Raw genomic sequence first — 18505 nt, 5'->3', positions numbered from 1 at the left:
AAATGAAATGAGCTTCACCACACCTGAGTCATACACCACACCCAGACACACCCAGGAATGCTAGAAGCTGTGAGTCTGACGCCCTACAACAATCATTCATCCCCACTGGGGGTACGCTGGCCCCTCGCTACACGAATGTGGAATTTCCAACACTGCCCCACCGATGCAGTCCATACTGTAATGCCCCACGCTTTAAGCAGGAATTACTTTGACCTTTTAACAAAAAGGTAAAGATACAGGCAGTCCTCGACTTAAGAATTTGCGAGTCGCGAACGGGACTCGGGAATCGGAACCCATTCGTAAGTCGAGGACTGCCCTATTCAAGTTTGCCACTATCGATCTGGGAGGGCCTCTTCATTTCGAACACGCGAGCATGTTTATATTGTTGTGACTTCAAAACGAACCTAAAAGTTAAAACAATAAAAAATGACTTCGAAAAACGTCAACATTCCAGTAGCCTGACATTTATTTTTCAGTAAGCAAAGACACAATTAAATAACCACGCATATTTGCTGGGTCAGAACAAGGCACCTGGGTTCTCAGGCACTCAGAGGTTGAAATTACTAAACAGTGACACTTAAAGAACGTGTCACTATTACGATCATCTCAATGCTTTCCCCATACAAAACATTAAACAATGTATGCAAGTTCAACTGAACACATTTTTAAAAATAAATGCTTTGAAAAATCAGTGCATATAACTTTGTTGTAACTGAAATGTAACATTGTGCAAACATTACTGCATTTAGAGCTGCCGCGGTGTAATGGTGAGCCCTCCACACCTGACATGAAGAGTTTGGAGGTTCGATTCCATCTCCTGGTGCGCCAGTTGAAACGATCGATGCGATTTTAAATTTGTTTAATTTTAAATATTTTTAGTAGTATATATGTTTTGATTTAAAGCTTTCGTGACTGCAGGGATTCATATTCTTGGTTCTTTCGGTAAAATCACGTAGAAGGGAAAACAATAAAATAATAAAAATATAAAACAATCAAATTCTTACGACGTTTCGACTGCAACAGAAGCAATCATCATCAGGTGTGAAAAACACAGCAAGACATTTTTTTTGCTGTGTTTTTCACACCTGATGATGATTGCTTGTGTTGCAGTCAAAACGTCGTGAGAATTGTATTGTTTTAGATTTGTATTATTTTATTGTTTTCCCTTCTACGTGACTTTACCGAAAGAACCAAGAATATAGTATATAAGTTGTTTGTCTCTTAACTGTGATTCTTGAATATGTTGTTAGTTCTAATGTTAGGTTAGAAACACTTAGTTCGTGCTGCTCTCCCGTTGTCTGGGTGAAAGTGGTGGGCTAAGTTCTGCCCCATCATGGCCAGCTGGCTCAACAAACTTATCAAAGCAACTTAAGAGTGGGGGAAGGTTTCCTAATTCCCCTGCCACATCTCACCAAGGAGGACACACGGGCAGGCCACAGTCGCCCGGCAGGGCGTGTTTTAAGCGGTAAAGTGTGGGTGCTCTCACCTCCTCCCAACATGTCTGGTCAACGTGGAAGAGTAGACCAAATACCCTTGAAGATTTCACTCCAGTGGAAGGCCCTCATCCGAGCAGTGGCATGAGCAATTACTGTACTTCTGTAGCGATGAATGTTGAGGTCAAGAGGTTATCAAGACGAATGATGCTGAGGCTACCTCGCCATCGCTTCCTACCTTTTACCAGCTCCCGTAACTGGGAGGAGGGCGTTCTAGACGACGAAGGCAGCAGAGGAGCATGAGAAACGGTGACGTGACAGTGGGGTTGGTGGATTGCATGCATATAATGTGCGTTCATTTAAAGGGGCGGTGGAGCAATTAGACGGCATGATGGGCGTTATCACCTCGTGTGTATAGGCTTCTCCCGACACTCTCGTTTCCTCGTGCATGCGAAAAAAAAACTCAAAATGGAAACTGGTCAAGAGTCACCTCTCCAGGAGCCCCTCCCCCCCGAGACTCTGTGAGGATTTCCGAGAGGAGAATTTGTCAGATACGTTTCAGTGATGTTTTACTCAAGTTAGCATTGAAGCAGCAGTGTTCAACTCCCATTTGCAGCCCTAAGCCAGTGGCGACAATTCCAACTCCACATTCCTGTGACGGGGAGCGAGTAACCGCGTTTGGATCCCCCACAAAGTGGTACTAATTTTATCTGCTCTGGAGGGATGATGGGCTGAGTCAACCCCCCAGCCAGGATTTGAACTCACAACCTTTCCGATCGCTCTATATTGATGGCGATTAAATAAAACAAAACAAAAATACAACTCTAATGTATTTCAAAAAAATAATTAACTATTGCACAAATCTGCAGGGCTTTTGAAAACTGTGATTTGTTTACATGCACGATACAGGCCTCACAGACAACTAAAACACTCGACAGCTTCTCATCATAGCAGCTTGTCAATGCTATGCAAATGCCAAACAATAAACTCTTAAGTGCTACTTAACACGCAGTGGGATTTCACCACCGATATGATTGATTATTCAGTTTTACGTACAGCCACGTCATGATCTGGCCGTATTTCTGTTTTAAGATCCTCCACGTTCAAACTTCCCTGATTTTATGATTGGAAATTAAGCTGTGCACATTACTGCCCCACCCCTGTCCCCATTGATGAGCTCTGTAACTAACTTGGCCCTGCAGGGAGAGTCGGGAAATATCAAACGGTCGATGACTACGATCCCCTCACTGCGGTTTAACGTCTCTCTTGTTACATAAAAGGGTGGCGGCGCATCCCAATGTGTTGTCCTAACTGTAAGTCGAGATTAAGTTTACCAACATGTTGCTACAGGTGTCATGTCATCAATGAATCAATGCAATTATTTGGACCGTGCCATATTCATGAAAGAGTTGAGATGGAAGCAGGGATGGCTAAGTATCGATTTATAACTCTCGCAAAGGTCTCCCGTGGAGCCGGATATTACAAAGGTACCTCTGAGAACACTTCAAGAGACCTCTGGTTCACAGCGGCTCCATCACTGCGAGTTACGCTTGTTGCATGACAGCCAAACCGAAATTTATAATTACTTGAGCTGGAAGTTTGCCGAATATATGTGCAGAAAACATTTTTAGCGAGATGGGGTTTCATGTGCTGTGATGTTATCGTCAAGGAGCCCATTCCATGAAGGGATGACACTGAGGCCCTGCTGACTGTAGGCATTCTGGAAGGAAAATCTTCCACTACCCTAATAACAGCAGAACTGGGCTAAAAACTAAATTATTTTAACTTCACGGTTTTCGCTCTTCACCTCGATAAAAACCTGCAACTGCACAAACACACACCTACAGCCTCCAACACCACCTACACTTATACGCAAAGCTACCAATGGCATCCTGGGGCGGCCGAGAGAGCCCCCATTTCACAAAGTTTGTCATGCTGGTCCCCCCCCCGAAGCATGTGCAAAAAATTGGGATTTCATTCCCGGTCTAACATTCTATAGCCTCAAAATCGACTCATGATAAGAGGGAAAAATAGTGGGGCTACCTGAGCAGTGGGCATGGTTGGCAGAGGAGTGGGCGAGGGCTACGTGCAATAGGCGGGGCTAGTGAATGACAGAGGGAGGGGCCCCACCAGGTCAACATTTGCATTGGTTGAGTCTCCCAGAAGTTCGGTAGCTTTGCTCATAAGACATCACCTCGCCACTGTTCCAAAACCGATCGCCTCCACCCCTACAAGGTGGGGCCGATGGGACACAGCACTGCCTCATTAGCTGATGATGCATGGGTCGTCAGACACAGGCTTGATTGCTCCGAACAGGAGCATTTTGACCACGGCTCGTGCAAGGTAGACCGCCGTTCCACACTTCCCCACCGGTGGCGTTTGGTAGAACGCTGTTAAGGCATCCTACACACACACACACATACAGACAACACACACAGATCCTGAACAGACTGTTGGGGAAAGTGCCGTGAGCGAGCACCTAGAAAAAAAACATACGTACGCTGTATATACAGTACCATACAACCGCCGTTCGCCACTAAGTGGTGGTGACGTGACCACGGCGCTTGTGCCAGGTTAGGTGCACCATGAAGCCACGTGAAGATTAAACATAGACCCTTACATGTACACATAAACACATGTTCAACAACAGCTGCCATTCGCCAATAAGCGATGGCGTCACAGTGCCAGGCTATGTTGCGTTGTGCGGTTCAGCGTCTCAGACACCCGGGGAACTCGGCCGTGTCACAGCTCAAGGTGTCGCCCGAAGGAGTTTCCCCAACGACGATTCTTCACCCCAAGACACGGCTCTGATCGCAACACGGCTGGGACTCAATTTGCTAATATTGTCACTGCCCGGCCCAACGGTAGTGTGTTCGCAGCCGCGCTGGCTAGGAGATGTAAACTACCTCGCCTGGTATGCAAGAGGTCGTGGGTTCGATCCCGACCCTGACGCCTGTGTAATTGGAGTTTGCATGTTCTCCACGTGGTCACGTGGATTTTTCTCCGCGTCCTCCAGTTTTTTTTCTCTCCATACTTTAAAACATGCGTTTAGAGTATTTGGTGGTTATAAATTCCCACGTAATGAGCCACTTTGTTGAGTTATCATTTGTTGCCAGGTCACTTCTGAAAAAGAGCTGTATAGCTCAGCGGGCCTTACCTGGTTAATAAAAAAATGTATCAGTATAGTTTTACTTGTTTCCAAGGTTCGCGGTTCGATTCCGGTAAGATGTCCTGGTTATTACTGTGGATATATCAGCAGTAAAATACTACTCGCCGTCTAGTTCACAGTGAACAATAAAGATGCCATTATGTAATTCGAAAAAGTAATTTATGTTTCGGCATCACGGATCCAAATTTGACTTTTTTTTTATGTAGCTGCAAATTACTCAATTGGGATTACACATTGCAACATCGCCCCCCCTGTCCATGGTGGTTACTCTGTGGTTACTCTGTAACCACCGTGGACTCTGTGAAGCACGGCGTCTTCATGATAGCCTCGCTCGCGCTCTGAGAACGACGCGAATACTGAACGCGCGAATGACGACGACGACGCGGACAATCGACGCGGGCGGGCAGGCGGTCGACGTGGACGGGCGGTCCGCGCGGACGATCGACGCGGAAGCGCGTTTTAACCAAACACACAAACAGAATGAAGGAGGCCGAGCCATCACCTCGTGCACGTGTCCCACTTTCGTGCGCTCGTGCTCGAAGTCGTTCACTGCCTTCTTCAGCAGCAAATCCAGGTCCACCTTCTCCTGAAACTCCACCTCCGGGTTTCTTTCCAGCACTATAGACACCACCATCAACAGCTGGACACAAGGACGGGAGGACGGGCAGAGGGCATATCGTCATCACCATCATGGTCGTTATCATCGTCATCATCACCTGTGAGATTGCTGACAAATGATTTAGTGAAACTGTGTTTGGCAGTGGTTTGCAAGCACAAACAACTCAACATGTTTGTAATAACACCGTTGCCTTAAAAGGAAAAATATGAGGCGACATTTTGGGCAATGGCCTTTCTTTACAGCACATGAAGAGGCCATAGCCTCTCCTTGATAAAAGCATTGAATTTGTGTTGTAGTTGTTTATATTCAGGGAACGTCTCACAGCTGTGCGGCAGCTTTGGCATCGAGGCCCCACGCAGGGATCACAGTAAAGTCGACACACTCATCACGAAAATCTTTCACAACGTATCATGGAAAGGTCTTCATCTTATGACGTGACACCGAATATCATGAATGGAATATCATTTGGGAAAAAAAACCCATACTTAAATAAATTAAAATGTTATGTTATCTAAATGCCAATGTATATTAACTATTTTCCCTTTTCTCGACGTATGCAAGTCGCAGGGTGTGTCCCGTTCACTGCTGAATCTCGGAACGCGCAATCAGTTAGCGTACATTTTATTTAGAGAGGCATTGCCCCGCCATTTTTTAAGACATTATACTCACCGCAAAGAACTGTAGCGACACTACCGCACTCGATGATGGCAGGCGCCAAACTGTGCGACACGCCCTCCCGCATAGCCTTACGGGAGCCTTGGTACCGATAAAGTTAATTTATTTTAGTGTTTCAACTGATGATGTACGTCATTGGAACGGGAAAGGGTTATAATCCAGTACAATAATCCAGTACAGAACAAGTGGGATTCTTTATTTCACAGAGCAGAGGAGGCATAGAGAAAGGTCTCTCTGCTCATCTCTGTCGGTGTAGAAATTTCACATTCACATGGCGTTGGTCGGACTCAACGTGGGACAAATGCTGTAGGTTTCCCAAAAAGTGGTACCAAATGTATTGACCCAAGAGGGATGATGGGCTTAGCTGATTCCCAACCAGGATTTGATCCCACAGCCACGGCATCACATCAAGCACCCAGACAAATGATGTTGGGATGCAGTTGGTCATGAAATGCAGGGGTGTTCTGTGGCTGTCTGGAACGCTCTCTTCCTTCTGATATTAGGAAGCCACTGGAGCTATGCACTTTTAAATCTAGATTGAAAAATCATTTCTTTAGAACTGCTTTTTGTGTTTCGTTTGTTGTCCTTTCTGCACCTTTGATTAGCATGGTTGGGTACGTACGGTGTGAAAGAAGTTCAACATATATACATACTTGAGTGTGCAGAAGGAAAGTAGCTGGGTGTACGGGAGCAGTAGTAATGTCGTGGTTAGTGCACTGCACTATGAACTCGGAGGGCTGAATTCAATTCCAACTCATGGCCATCTAACAGTGGAGAATATCTGAACCGGTTCTGGGACTCTGCGAGGTCGACTCAACCTTAAAATTAGTATCTGGTGTGGTGTGTACAACATCAGCACTGGGATGACAAAGGTAGCCAGGTGTGGTGCTGGCCACCCACCTCCCTCGTGTGCCGTGCCAGCCGTCATAAGTGCTCACTAACAGCAATTGCTGCAATAGTCTGTTAAAGTCTATACGGGGGATCTTTGCCTTTTTTGGGGGGTATGCGGGGGTGCGGTGAGCACTGACCTCCACCACCAGCTGCCGATAGGCGGGGTGGTCAATTCCCTGCAGAATTTCCTCCACGAGCAGAGAGAAGTTCATCTCGTACATGGTCATGTCCGAGAGGGTGGGTTGCTGTGGAGCGAGAGCGGCGTCGTCATGGTGAGCATTATCGTTGCTGTTGACAACGTGCATTGTCCAATCAACTTGTTCTCTTGCATCATCGTCGTCATCGTCATTGCCATCGTTGTCATGACTGTCATCGTCACGATCGTTTTCCGCTGGCACACGTATCGAAATAGTCATTCAACTCTCGTCACCATCACTGTTTCTCTACATACACAACCACAACACCACCGCCAGCCTCCACCATCACCACTGTAATATATCGTTTAGTTTGTTGTCCTTCCCCCGCACCTCCGATTAGCACGGTTGGCTACGTACGGTGCGAAATAAGTTCAACATACATAACCTCTAACTTTAACACCCACCCCACCACCACCATACTTACACCACCACCATCTGCACTATTACTGCAACTTTACCATCGCCACCACAACTATCACCGCCAACATCACAGCACTTTGGAGGCAAGAAAGATTGCTGACGAGACGCTGTGTATCGAAACCGGTCCAGAGTTATGGTTGTCTTGAATCAATGTTGCACTCCCAGGGAGGCCTTGTGGTTGACGAGACACATGGACATCGACCGTCTGCTTCTTTATTCTTGCACACCCTCTGGGCTGCGAGGCAGCAAGGATATGGCAGGATAGAAAGTGAATTCGTGAATCCATCTGTGCAGGCCATCGAATGCGATCTTCTCACAGCGTGCACAGTGGGTTTTCTACGTGGACATAATCACGTCACAAGCAGGACCGTCGCGAGAGAGAGCCGGGAGACTCAGCAAGGTTTCCGTGGGTAAACTATCTAAAGATTTCGTCCTACCAAAATTATAATTTAAGCAGTGGTGTAAATCACATTTATAAAACAATTATATTTATAAAACAAACACTGTTAACTTCCTCACAAAGTGGTACTTGTTTTATCCACCCCAGAGGGATGATGGGATGAGTCAACCCCCAACCAGGATTTGAACTCGCAAACTTTCGATTGGGAGCTGCTCGCTCGAACCCGAGCCACCTGCACCAACAGAGGGCATCGCTATTGCTGTTATCAGACGGCAGGGTGGCAGAGTGGCAACACTTGTGCCTCACAGCAAACAAGCGCCTGGGTTTGATTCCTGATCCGGGAACTTTTCAGTCTGGAGTTTGTATGTTTTCCCTCTGTTTTGCATGCATTTTCTAAGGGTTCTCTGGTTTCCTCTCATAGATAATAAAAAAAAAAGACAGACCTTACAACGTAACTGGTATTGGCCGAAAAATATCCTAATGGTTAAAAAATTACCTGCAATTTAGTTCATTGGGATTACACGTAGCAACATCATCCTCTGCTGTGAAAAAACTGGGCAGGACCCTCCTGAAAATGAGACTTGAGACTCGGTGAGACGTTCTGGGGTAAAGACGCACAATCAAACATTAATAAAGGCCCTTTCCAAAAATCCTTAAGCATTCACATTTATCTGAACCCAACCTCTGCACAATTCTCTTTGGCTGGCTTGCTCGATGGCTAACTACCAAATATGCGCTAGCAGATGAGATCATCTGAACCACAAAACACATGCATTTATATTTTCAACTATTTTCTAATGCATTTCCGTCATTATTAGTGGCCGGGCTGCGACAAAAACTTGGCAGTACCCTCCTGCAGAAAAATCTTGAGGCTCAGCGAGGCATCATTATCAGAGGCGTAACAACGACGACCGTGATGGTAATTGGCGGTGCTGCCTGTGGGTCACGTGCCCCCCCCCCCCACACCTGCGGGAGGAGCGTTCCGGCCACCACAATCCCGTGCGGCGTCCGCTCCAGGATCTGCCACACGCGGTCGTAGAACCCCGGCGGTGTGCGGTTGAGGGAGCCGTCGAGGTAGCGGCGGTGCAGCCACCCAGAGCTGCATCCGCGGCCGTCACGAGCGTGGGTAACAGCGTCACGACGACAAAATAAATACACTCCTTTATCTCTTTCCTCGGATTCATCTCAATTATGCCACCGGGGTCACGTGATTCGTATTTCTCACAGAGCTATGCTCCCCGTGTTAGAGAATGGCCCGTGGAAGAGGATATCACAGAACTAGTTTAGAGATCCCCCCCGTGCACCCTCTAAACCACACGCCCTGCCACAGAGGCATACATTTAATTCTAACAGCTGGAGTTTAGGCAATTTCCAAACCAAATGTAATACGATGAGTTTTTTTTTTGGTAGATACCGGTGACCAGGCTGAGACCATCAACTTGTTACATTTGAGAACCCAGGTTAGTCACGGGCGGCTGCTGGCATTCTAAACCAGGATTCCGTGAGGCGGCCAGCTTAGTAACCTCTGAGCTGCCTGGCTAGCCACCTGAACTTAGTATTAATCTCATATTGAGGTGGCAGGGTGGCTGCTTTGAGGTCAGAGCATTGAGCTGTGGAGCTGCCACCGCTTAGGCCGTGGGTTCGAATCCAGGTCTAAGCCACTCATGATTAAACCGGACTGTCAAATTGTAGTGAAGTTGATAGTCCTGAACTCTGCATAAAAAGAGTGAAATGTGGTTTGTCAATTTGGATAAATTACAACAGCGGTTATATTGAAAGTCTTATGATGTCACTGTCTTTCGAGGCATTGCTAAGATTGGCCAAAAATGCAGATCTTAAGTTTTCAATACAATCTTAACCACAAAAAAATTAATAATTTTTTTGAATAATTAATTTTTTGTTTGTTTATAAACTCATCAAAATCAAAATACAGTTAATTACTCCGTTGTTATTTTGGTTACCTCACGGAGTGTAAGGTGGCAGAAGCCTTCATGCGGCTCACTCTAAGTCAAGTGAGAAGTCATGATTGATGTCAGTTTAACACGTAGGCTTTAGCGACCAACATTATGACCGAAACAGGAGGATTTCTCCACAATTCTGGTTGTCACCTGATGAGGCAGGTTGTAATTATCGGCGAAACGTCTTACTCGAATTGTAAATGTTGTGGGTTTAGTCTCCAACACACTGGTGCCCTGAACTAATAACTAATTGGCACGTTTTGTTTAGGCGACAAACCTTACTAATTGGTTGTGTCGGTTGGTGGCAGGTTTAATGACACATTTATATTCACGCGATCTAATAAAAAAAAACTCGATTATGGATGATTGATGCCATCATCAATCCCGCGCCCGAACATCGATCAACGATCTCCCGGTCTTTCTGGCCAGGGTCAAACAACACGGCAGATATTATCACACTCGATTTTTTTTTTAAGTGGGAATTTTCACAATGATGTCTTTTTGACCCCCAAATAGTTGATAAAAGTTTATGTTTTTATCAAAAAAATTCCAAAAACGTATGAGTAAATTTTTTTAATTTTTATTTTATCGAAAAAATTACTTCCTCTGACATTTATGGTATGGTGCACTATTAGCTGATAGAGTTTTGAATGGAAATTGTATTCGTCTAATCCCATCATGTCAGAAACACAACTCGAATGCAATTTGAGGGGAAAAAAAAAGTCAGAACAATATATTATATGAACACATGGATTATAAAACATATGCAGGTTAATGACATTATCCAAACTCGAAAGAAGTCAATTGGGCTTGGGCAGGACGTGTCGCTAGAAGCGACGATTTTCCAGACTAACTCCAGAATATTGACGGAGTGGCAGCCAAGGAATTGAATGTATCTGAGAGGGTGTCCAACCAAGAGATGGAGCAATGAAATCAGTTTGTGTGCAGGTGCTTGGTGCATTATTACATCGCAGGATCATGAGAGGTGGCGGCGGTTTGGGGAAGCCCTCATCCAGCAGTGGATTGACCATGGCTGAGGATGGTATCATAATTGGTGGCATCGTGTTACTCCACCGCACTACAAACCCAGAGACCCGAGTTAGATTATCGGCCAGGGCTCACATCAGTGGCGATCGATAGCTCAGCGGGCCGTGAGCCTCCCCTAGTGGGGTTGTGGGGTGAGTGCGGGGTGAGTGCGGGGTGAGTGTGGGGTGAGTGTGGGGTGAGTGTGGGGTGAGTGCGGTGCAGCAGGGATGGCGTGGCAGGTCCCCACCTGCCTTGATGCTTGAGCTGCAGCAGCTGCAGCAGCAGCGACTTCACGTCGCTCGGGGAGAGGTCGCTGAGCACGTAGGGTTCGTGGTCGCCGTGACCCCCATGACCCCCGTGACCCCCGTGGCCTCCAGGCACCATGAGCCCCCCGTGCCCCCCGTGATCCATGGTGGGTACCATGAGCCCCCTGCCATGCTGCTCCTTGTGGCGCCCCCCGTGGAGTGCCTCGGCTCCTACGTTCACCCCGATGTCCACGCTCTTGTCGCCCTTGGCCTGCAGCTCCAGCAGGTAGTTCATGGCATGGATCATCCACCTTCCGGTGGAGTGGGGGTGGGGTGGGGGTGGGGTGGGGGTGGGGTGGGGGTGGGGTGGGGGTGGGGAGTAGTGGCGAGATGTTAACTACCTCGCCTGGTATACAGGAGGTTGTGGGTTCGATTCCGATCTTGACACCTGCTGTATATTTGGAGTTTGTGTCTCTCTCCCCCTGGTCGTTTGAGTTTTTCTCCAGGTCCTCTGGTTTTTCATTCCACTACTTGAAACGTGCATTTAGAGCATTTGGCTGCTGTAAATTTCCACATAAGCCACTTCGTTGAGCTATCATTTGTGGCCATGTTGCTGCTGAAAAAGAGCTATATAGCTCAGTGGGCCTTACCCGGTCAAATAAAAAATTGTTTAGTTTTGTGGTGGCGACGCTGCGGTCAGCAACCCGAGTTCGATTCGCCATTACGGGAAACAGGGGCGGTTTCTTCATTAGGGCGATTGGGCGACGCACCACCAATGTCATTCAACCACAGAGTCACGCTAGCCGTCACTGTGCCTCTGGATATAGTCCAATCAGCGTCATGTCACGTTCTGTGGAGTACCGCCTCTTTTTGGGCGATTTCACTCCGGCTGAGAATCGCCCCGAGTGGCCCCATAGACTTACATTCAAAGATGTTTTTTTTCGACCGGGGGGCGCTGCAATGCATTCTCTATGGCTTCCGGGAGGGCTCGCCCTAACGTGCTTACGTCATCATACGTAAGCACGTTTCATCCAACAATATAATTTGTCGCCACCTAGTGGAATCTTTAATAAAAGAAACTGAGTGGATTGTAATAATAGTGAGTATAGAAACAAACAAGATGTATTGTAAGAGTCACTTTATTTTTCATTAATATTAAAGAAGTGAAGTTGCCTTTACATGCTTAAGCTGTTAATTTATCCATTGCATGGGTGGACCTTATCCTTATCAATCATCCAGACATTTGCCCCCCCTGAGAGATTTTGCAGGAGCCGCCACTGACGGGAAATGTGAGTGGCGAGGCGATATCTGAACAGGTCCTGGGCAATCCCATTCGTCAACCTTAAGTCCTTGACATCCCACGTGTCATTCACTGATGGAATTGGCCAAACATCCCCAGTGAGGATACTGATGGAATTAGAGTTATGAGACTCGGTGCCTGTTTCCTGGATAAACTACTAATTGATCACGTAGTAGGTTGTTGCAGCAAATATTAATATTCATAATTGACATTTTTGGGTTTGGCCACAATAATGATCTGGCCAAAATTGCCACTAATAATTTGCCAAGATAATTACATGGCCTAGAATTTATTAGTACATTCTAAATTATAAATATTAATCATTACTATTATTCGGAAACAAAATAAAACATATTACTGTTAGTGTCAAGTGGAGCCTTGATCAGTTACATACTTTATGTATTTGCATCTGTGTGCCTGTCGAATCAGTTATGTATAATTTTCATATTAACATTACAATGTTCAACATATCCAAACGTGCTGTGAGTGCAAATACACAAATATTGCATTTTTCAGCACGTGTAATTATTTAAAAGGGGGCAAAACTTCAAGTCAAACAGCTGTCGCTTTGTAGATGCACACCTCGAAACCGCGAGTGCCTGGCTGTCCTCTAACAGTTAGAATCTCCATTCGCAGCAAAATGTTTTGCGACTGGAGCCACGCAACCTCCGAGCGCACCACCGCAGTGCCACCTACTGCCGTCTCGGGGTTACAACCGGCTCCGTCTATTGCACAGTACGATGTGACTTTCAGTGACGTGGCGAGGTGTCGGAGCAAGCTCAACACTGACACACAGTCTCAACACTGACACACAGTCTCAACACTGACACACAGTCTCAACACTGACACACAGTCTCAACACTGACCCACAGCATCAACACTGACACACAGCATCAACACTGACAGTCTCAACACTGACCCACAGCATCAACACTGACACACAGTCTCACACAGTCTCAACACTGACACACAGCCTCAACACTGACACACAGTCTCAACACTGACACACAGACACTGACACACAGTCTCAACACTGATACACAGCCTCAACACTGACACACAGTCTCAACACTGACACAGTCTCAACACTGACACACAGTCTCAACACTGACACAGTCTCAACACTGACACACAGCCTCAATACTGACACACAGCCTCAACACTGACACACAGTCTCAACACTGACACACAGTCTCAACACTGACACACAGCCTCAATACTGACACACAGCCTCAACACTGACACACAGTCTCAACACTGACACACAGTCTCAACACTGACACACAGCCTCAATACTGACACACAGCCTCAACACTGACACAGTCTCAACACTGACACACAGCCTCTACAATGACTGAGTTTTTTTGACAATTAGGGGGGGGGGGGGGTTGGGGGGTGGTCAGGGTTGAGGAGGGGCCCTACCCGATGCGCAGGCGCAGCATCCCCCCGAAGAGTTCGGGGGAGTTGGCCATCGCCCACCCCACGTGGATGACGAGCTCCTGCTGCAGGGCCGAGGCGCGGGGGTCACGTGCCGCACACGTGCCGTACACCAGTTGCTTGGCGGCCGCCGGCGACACCGGGTTCGAGATGGCCACCTCCTCGTGGCCGAACACGCCGAGTGTGAGCTGCGGCATGAGTGGAGAGGACATGAGCACGTGTGCGTACGTGCGAGAGGTGTGGACGTTAGTTTGGAGCGGCAGGGAGCAGTGGCGCGCAGCGGTCAGCCGCGGTTCACTTCGAACCCGGCGATCCGAGTTTGATTCCCGCTCACAACCAACTCCGGTGGGGAATATCTGAACCGGTCCTGGGCCTCCCCCTAGGTCGTAGATACGTGTGGGAGGAAACTGGAGCACACGGAGACAACACACATGTGCGAGGGGGAAACACTCTGTCCCCATACAGAAGGGACAGCTGACATGAGCCACACTTTTATGTGCCGCCATCTCCTGGAGAGCCAGGGTACGGACCTTCCTGGACGCCCAAAGGAGAGACATTGATTTTATGTATTCCAAAATGTTGGGCTCTACTTAAAAAAAGTGAAATTTCTTGATCAACCCCCCCCCCTCCCCCCTCTTTAGGTAGTTTCTGAATCCACCTCTGCTGGTATAGTGCTGGTGGAATTGATGGTGGCGGTGGTGGTGATGGTGGCAAAAATTGTCATGTTGCCACAACTGCCCACGCATGCAGACGCGAGCCTGGGAGTCAAACGGTCAATTTGGATAAATTACAAAACCCGAACCTAAAGCCAGACATTTAATCGCTCACTGCATTTTCTTTTGCAATTTTAACAATAGGAGAACGGGATCTGGACCCTCCGAGGCGGTTTTAATGAAGTGGTGGCACTGTGACTGGTTCAGTCGCTTTTGGGTTACAACCCACACTGATTCCCTTGCAGTGAGCATTTGGGTGGGTAGATGTTAACTCCCTCAACTAATATGCAGGAATTCGTTTGTTCAATCCCGACCCTGACGCCTATATAATTGGAGTTTGCATGTTCTGCCCATGGTCGTTTGAATATTTCTCCATTCCCTCCGGTTTTCCCTTCACATTTAGCAACATGCGTTTAGAAAATTTGGCTGTAATAAAATGTCCACGTGATAAGCCACTTCGTTTATTAATCATTTGTAGCAAGGTCCTTTCAGATAGAGAGCAAATAGCTGCGGGCTTTTTACCTGGTAAATAATTAATGTTTTAAACATTGTCACAACCACCATTCATGCGTACGTTAATTTAGCAATTAGGTAAGGCATGAATAAAGAAGTCAATGAAAAATGTTGTTGATGAATCACTTAATGAGCGAATGAAGGAATGATCGAGTTAGTCAATATGTGAAGGAATTAGTTCATAAATGAATAAAGATGTGAATGAAGGAATTATTTAATGATAGAATATATTAAATTAGTAATTAGTTAATGCATTTGTGAAGGAATCAATGAATATGTGAATTAAGGAACACGTTAATAATTTAATACGTGATTGAAGGAATCAGGAAATGAAAATGTGAATGAAAGAATTGGTTCATGAATGAAGATGTAAATGAAGGAGTCACTTAATAAATGGATACCTGAAGGAATCAGCTGATGAATGAAGACGTGAATGAAGGAATCAGTAATGAATGAATGCACCGTCTGGGTGGTGGCGGCACCTGTTTGCCTCCGACGACGATGTTTGTGATGGACGGGGCGAGGCTGTCAACGACTTTTCCTAACAAGCTTGCTGCGTAGCGCACTATGGACCTGCAAAGACAAAGATCCCCGTATAGCCTTCACAGACTGTTGGGGCAAGTGCTGTTCGTGAGCAGCTACGAAAACCGGCACGGCACACGAGGGGGTTGGGTGGCCAACACCAAGCCCAACCGCCTTTGATGTTTACATACTACATCAGGTACTTATTTGAGGCTGAGTCGATCTAGGAGGAGGCCCAGGAAAGGTTCAGATAATCGTCACTGGTGCGGGAATGGAACTCAGGTCGCCGTGTTTGTAGCACAGGGCACTAACCGCTACACTACCGCTACCCAACATGCATACACACAACGACAACCAAACATGGACACACATACTGTGTATACATGTGCACCAACAACAACAACCCAAATTATACACTAAGTGATGAGGACATCACCACTTTGAGGTCAACTGAAGTGTCAAATGCTCGCTGGCATGAGGCCACGTGACAGGTCCAGGTATTATGCAGTAACCGATATCACTGCGCAAGATGCACCACCTGTGCTCCCCGCCGCCCCAACTTGCTGCGTTGTTACTCTAGCCCAGGGGTCGGCAACCAAAATAACAAGTAGAGCCATTTCTTTCCGATTCGGTACAAAATTCAGTATTTCAAGAGCCGCAATTCATCTGAGTACATACTGTACATATCGTCAAGAAGCAGCCCGTAAAGAGCCGCATGCGGCTCCGGAGCCGTAGGTTGCCGACCCCTGCTCTAGTGCGTCCTCCTGCACGAGCCTCCCTCCACGGAAGCCGATCTTGACACCGCTGGCACCATTCATCGGCAAGTCCCATTCGTTCCACATCCCCACGTACCACTGCACACTCCAGTACCACTCGTAATGAAAGCTATATCACCCTTTGTATAAGTCCATCCGACTCCCCCCACGTTGTCCACTCCTGAGTCCACCTCTTACATCACTAGACTACTCCGCTACATCCTCCACCTCCTGTACCTCCTCCACTTCCTCTACCTCCTCCATCGATGACTTCCCCGCTCCTCCCCCCACTCTGTTACCAGCGCTTGTTGGTGCCGGCCACACTGTGCACACGCTCCAGCTGATCCGTGACGGTGCCTGCTCGCTCACACGGGGACACAGAGACACAGTGACCACACATACACACACGCAGTGACCCCACACACAGTGACCGCACACACAGTGACCACACACACTGTCACCACACACACACACACAGTGACCACACATACACACACGCAGTGACCCCACACATAGTGACCACACACACAGTGACCACACACACACAGTGACCACACATACACACACGCAGTGACCCCACACACAGTGACCACACACACAGTGACCACACATACACACAGTGACCACACATACACACACGCAGTGACCCCACACACAGTGACCACACACACAGTGACCACACACACAGTGACCACACACAGTGACCACACACAGTGACCACACATACAGTGACCACACACACAGTGACCACACACACAGTGACCCCACACACAGTGACCACACATACACACATGCAGTGACCCCACACACAGTGACCCCACATACACACAGTGACCACACATACACACACACAGTGACCACACACACAGTGACCACACACACAGTGACCACACATACACACACGCAGTGACCCCACACACAGTGACCACACACACAGTGACCACACACAGTGACCACACACACAGTGACCACACACACAGTGACCCCACACACAGTGACCACACATACAGTGACCCCACACACAGTGACCACACATACAGTGACCACACATACACACACGCAGTGACACCACACACGCAGTGACCCCACACACAGTGACCACACACACAGTGACCACACACAGTGACCACACACACAGTGACCCCACATACACACAGTGACCACACACACAGTGACCACACATACACACACGCAGTGACCCCACACACAGTGACCACACACACAGTCACCACACACACTGTCACCACACACACACACACAGTGACCACACATACACACACACAGTCACCACATATATAGTATAAATTGATTTTCTTTCATTTAATTTTATTTTTATTTTCTTGTTTTATTTAATTTAAATTTATGAATGATGCCCTGACTGGTGAGCATTTTAAATTTCGTTGTACTGGTGACAATGACAATAAACGATCTATATCATATATCACACACAGTGACCACAGACACACAGTGACCACACACACAGTGACCACACCCAGTGACCCCACACAGTGACCACACACACAGTGACCACACACAGAGTGACCACACACACAGTGACCACACACACAGTGACCACACACAGAGTGACCACACACACAGTGACCACACACACAGTGACCACACATACACACACGCAGTGACCCCACACACAGTGACCACACACACAGTGACCACACACAGTGACCACACACACAGTGACCACACACACAGTGACCCCACACACAGTGACCACACATAGTGACCCCACACACAGTGACCACACATACAGTGACCACACATACACACACGCAGTAACACCACACACGCAGTGACCCCACACACAGTGACCACACACACAGTGACCACACACAGTGACCACACACACAGTGACCCCACATACACACAGTGACCACACACACAGTGACCACACATACACACACGCAGTGACCCCACACACAGTGACCACACACACACACACAGTGACCACACACACAGTGACCACACCCAGTGACCCCACACAGTGACCACACACACAGTGACCACACACACAGTGACCACACACACAGTGACCACACACACAGTCACCACACACACTGTCACGACACACACTGTCACCACACACACACAGTGACCACACATACACACACACAGTCACCACACACAGTGACCACACACACACACAGTGACCACACACACAGTGACCACACACACAGTGACCACACACAGAGAGACCACACATACACACACACAGTC

General features: G+C 47.6%; 1 protein-coding gene across 1 annotated transcript in view; it reads right to left on the bottom strand.

The window, feature by feature from the left end:
• Nucleotides 1–444: 444 nt before the first annotated feature.
• The window catches only part of LOC133354795 (phosphorylase b kinase regulatory subunit beta-like), a 121788-nt gene continuing 103727 nt past the window's right edge, over nt 445–18505 (bottom strand). The window contains exons 24-31 of the mRNA XM_061571914.1: nt 16573–16630; nt 15479–15569; nt 13756–13958; nt 11036–11344; nt 8771–8903; nt 6925–7032; nt 5105–5242; nt 445–3836 (exon numbers count right to left, since the gene is read on the bottom strand). Coding sequence (XP_061427898.1) covers nt 3699–3836; nt 5105–5242; nt 6925–7032; nt 8771–8903; nt 11036–11344; nt 13756–13958; nt 15479–15569; nt 16573–16630 — 1178 coding nt within the window. The 3' untranslated portion in view covers nt 445–3698. The remainder of the gene's footprint in view (nt 3837–5104; nt 5243–6924; nt 7033–8770; nt 8904–11035; nt 11345–13755; nt 13959–15478; nt 15570–16572; nt 16631–18505) is intronic.

The sequence above is a fragment of the Lethenteron reissneri genome, chromosome 49, assembly GCF_015708825.2.
Source record: "Lethenteron reissneri isolate LAM-NWPU_2019-01 chromosome 49, ASM1570882v1, whole genome shotgun sequence".
In the NCBI taxonomy this organism is placed as follows: Eukaryota; Metazoa; Chordata; class Hyperoartia; order Petromyzontiformes; family Petromyzontidae; genus Lethenteron; species Lethenteron reissneri.
Note: the sequence above shows the minus strand (reverse complement) of the source record. Positions and strands in the feature narration are given on the sequence as shown.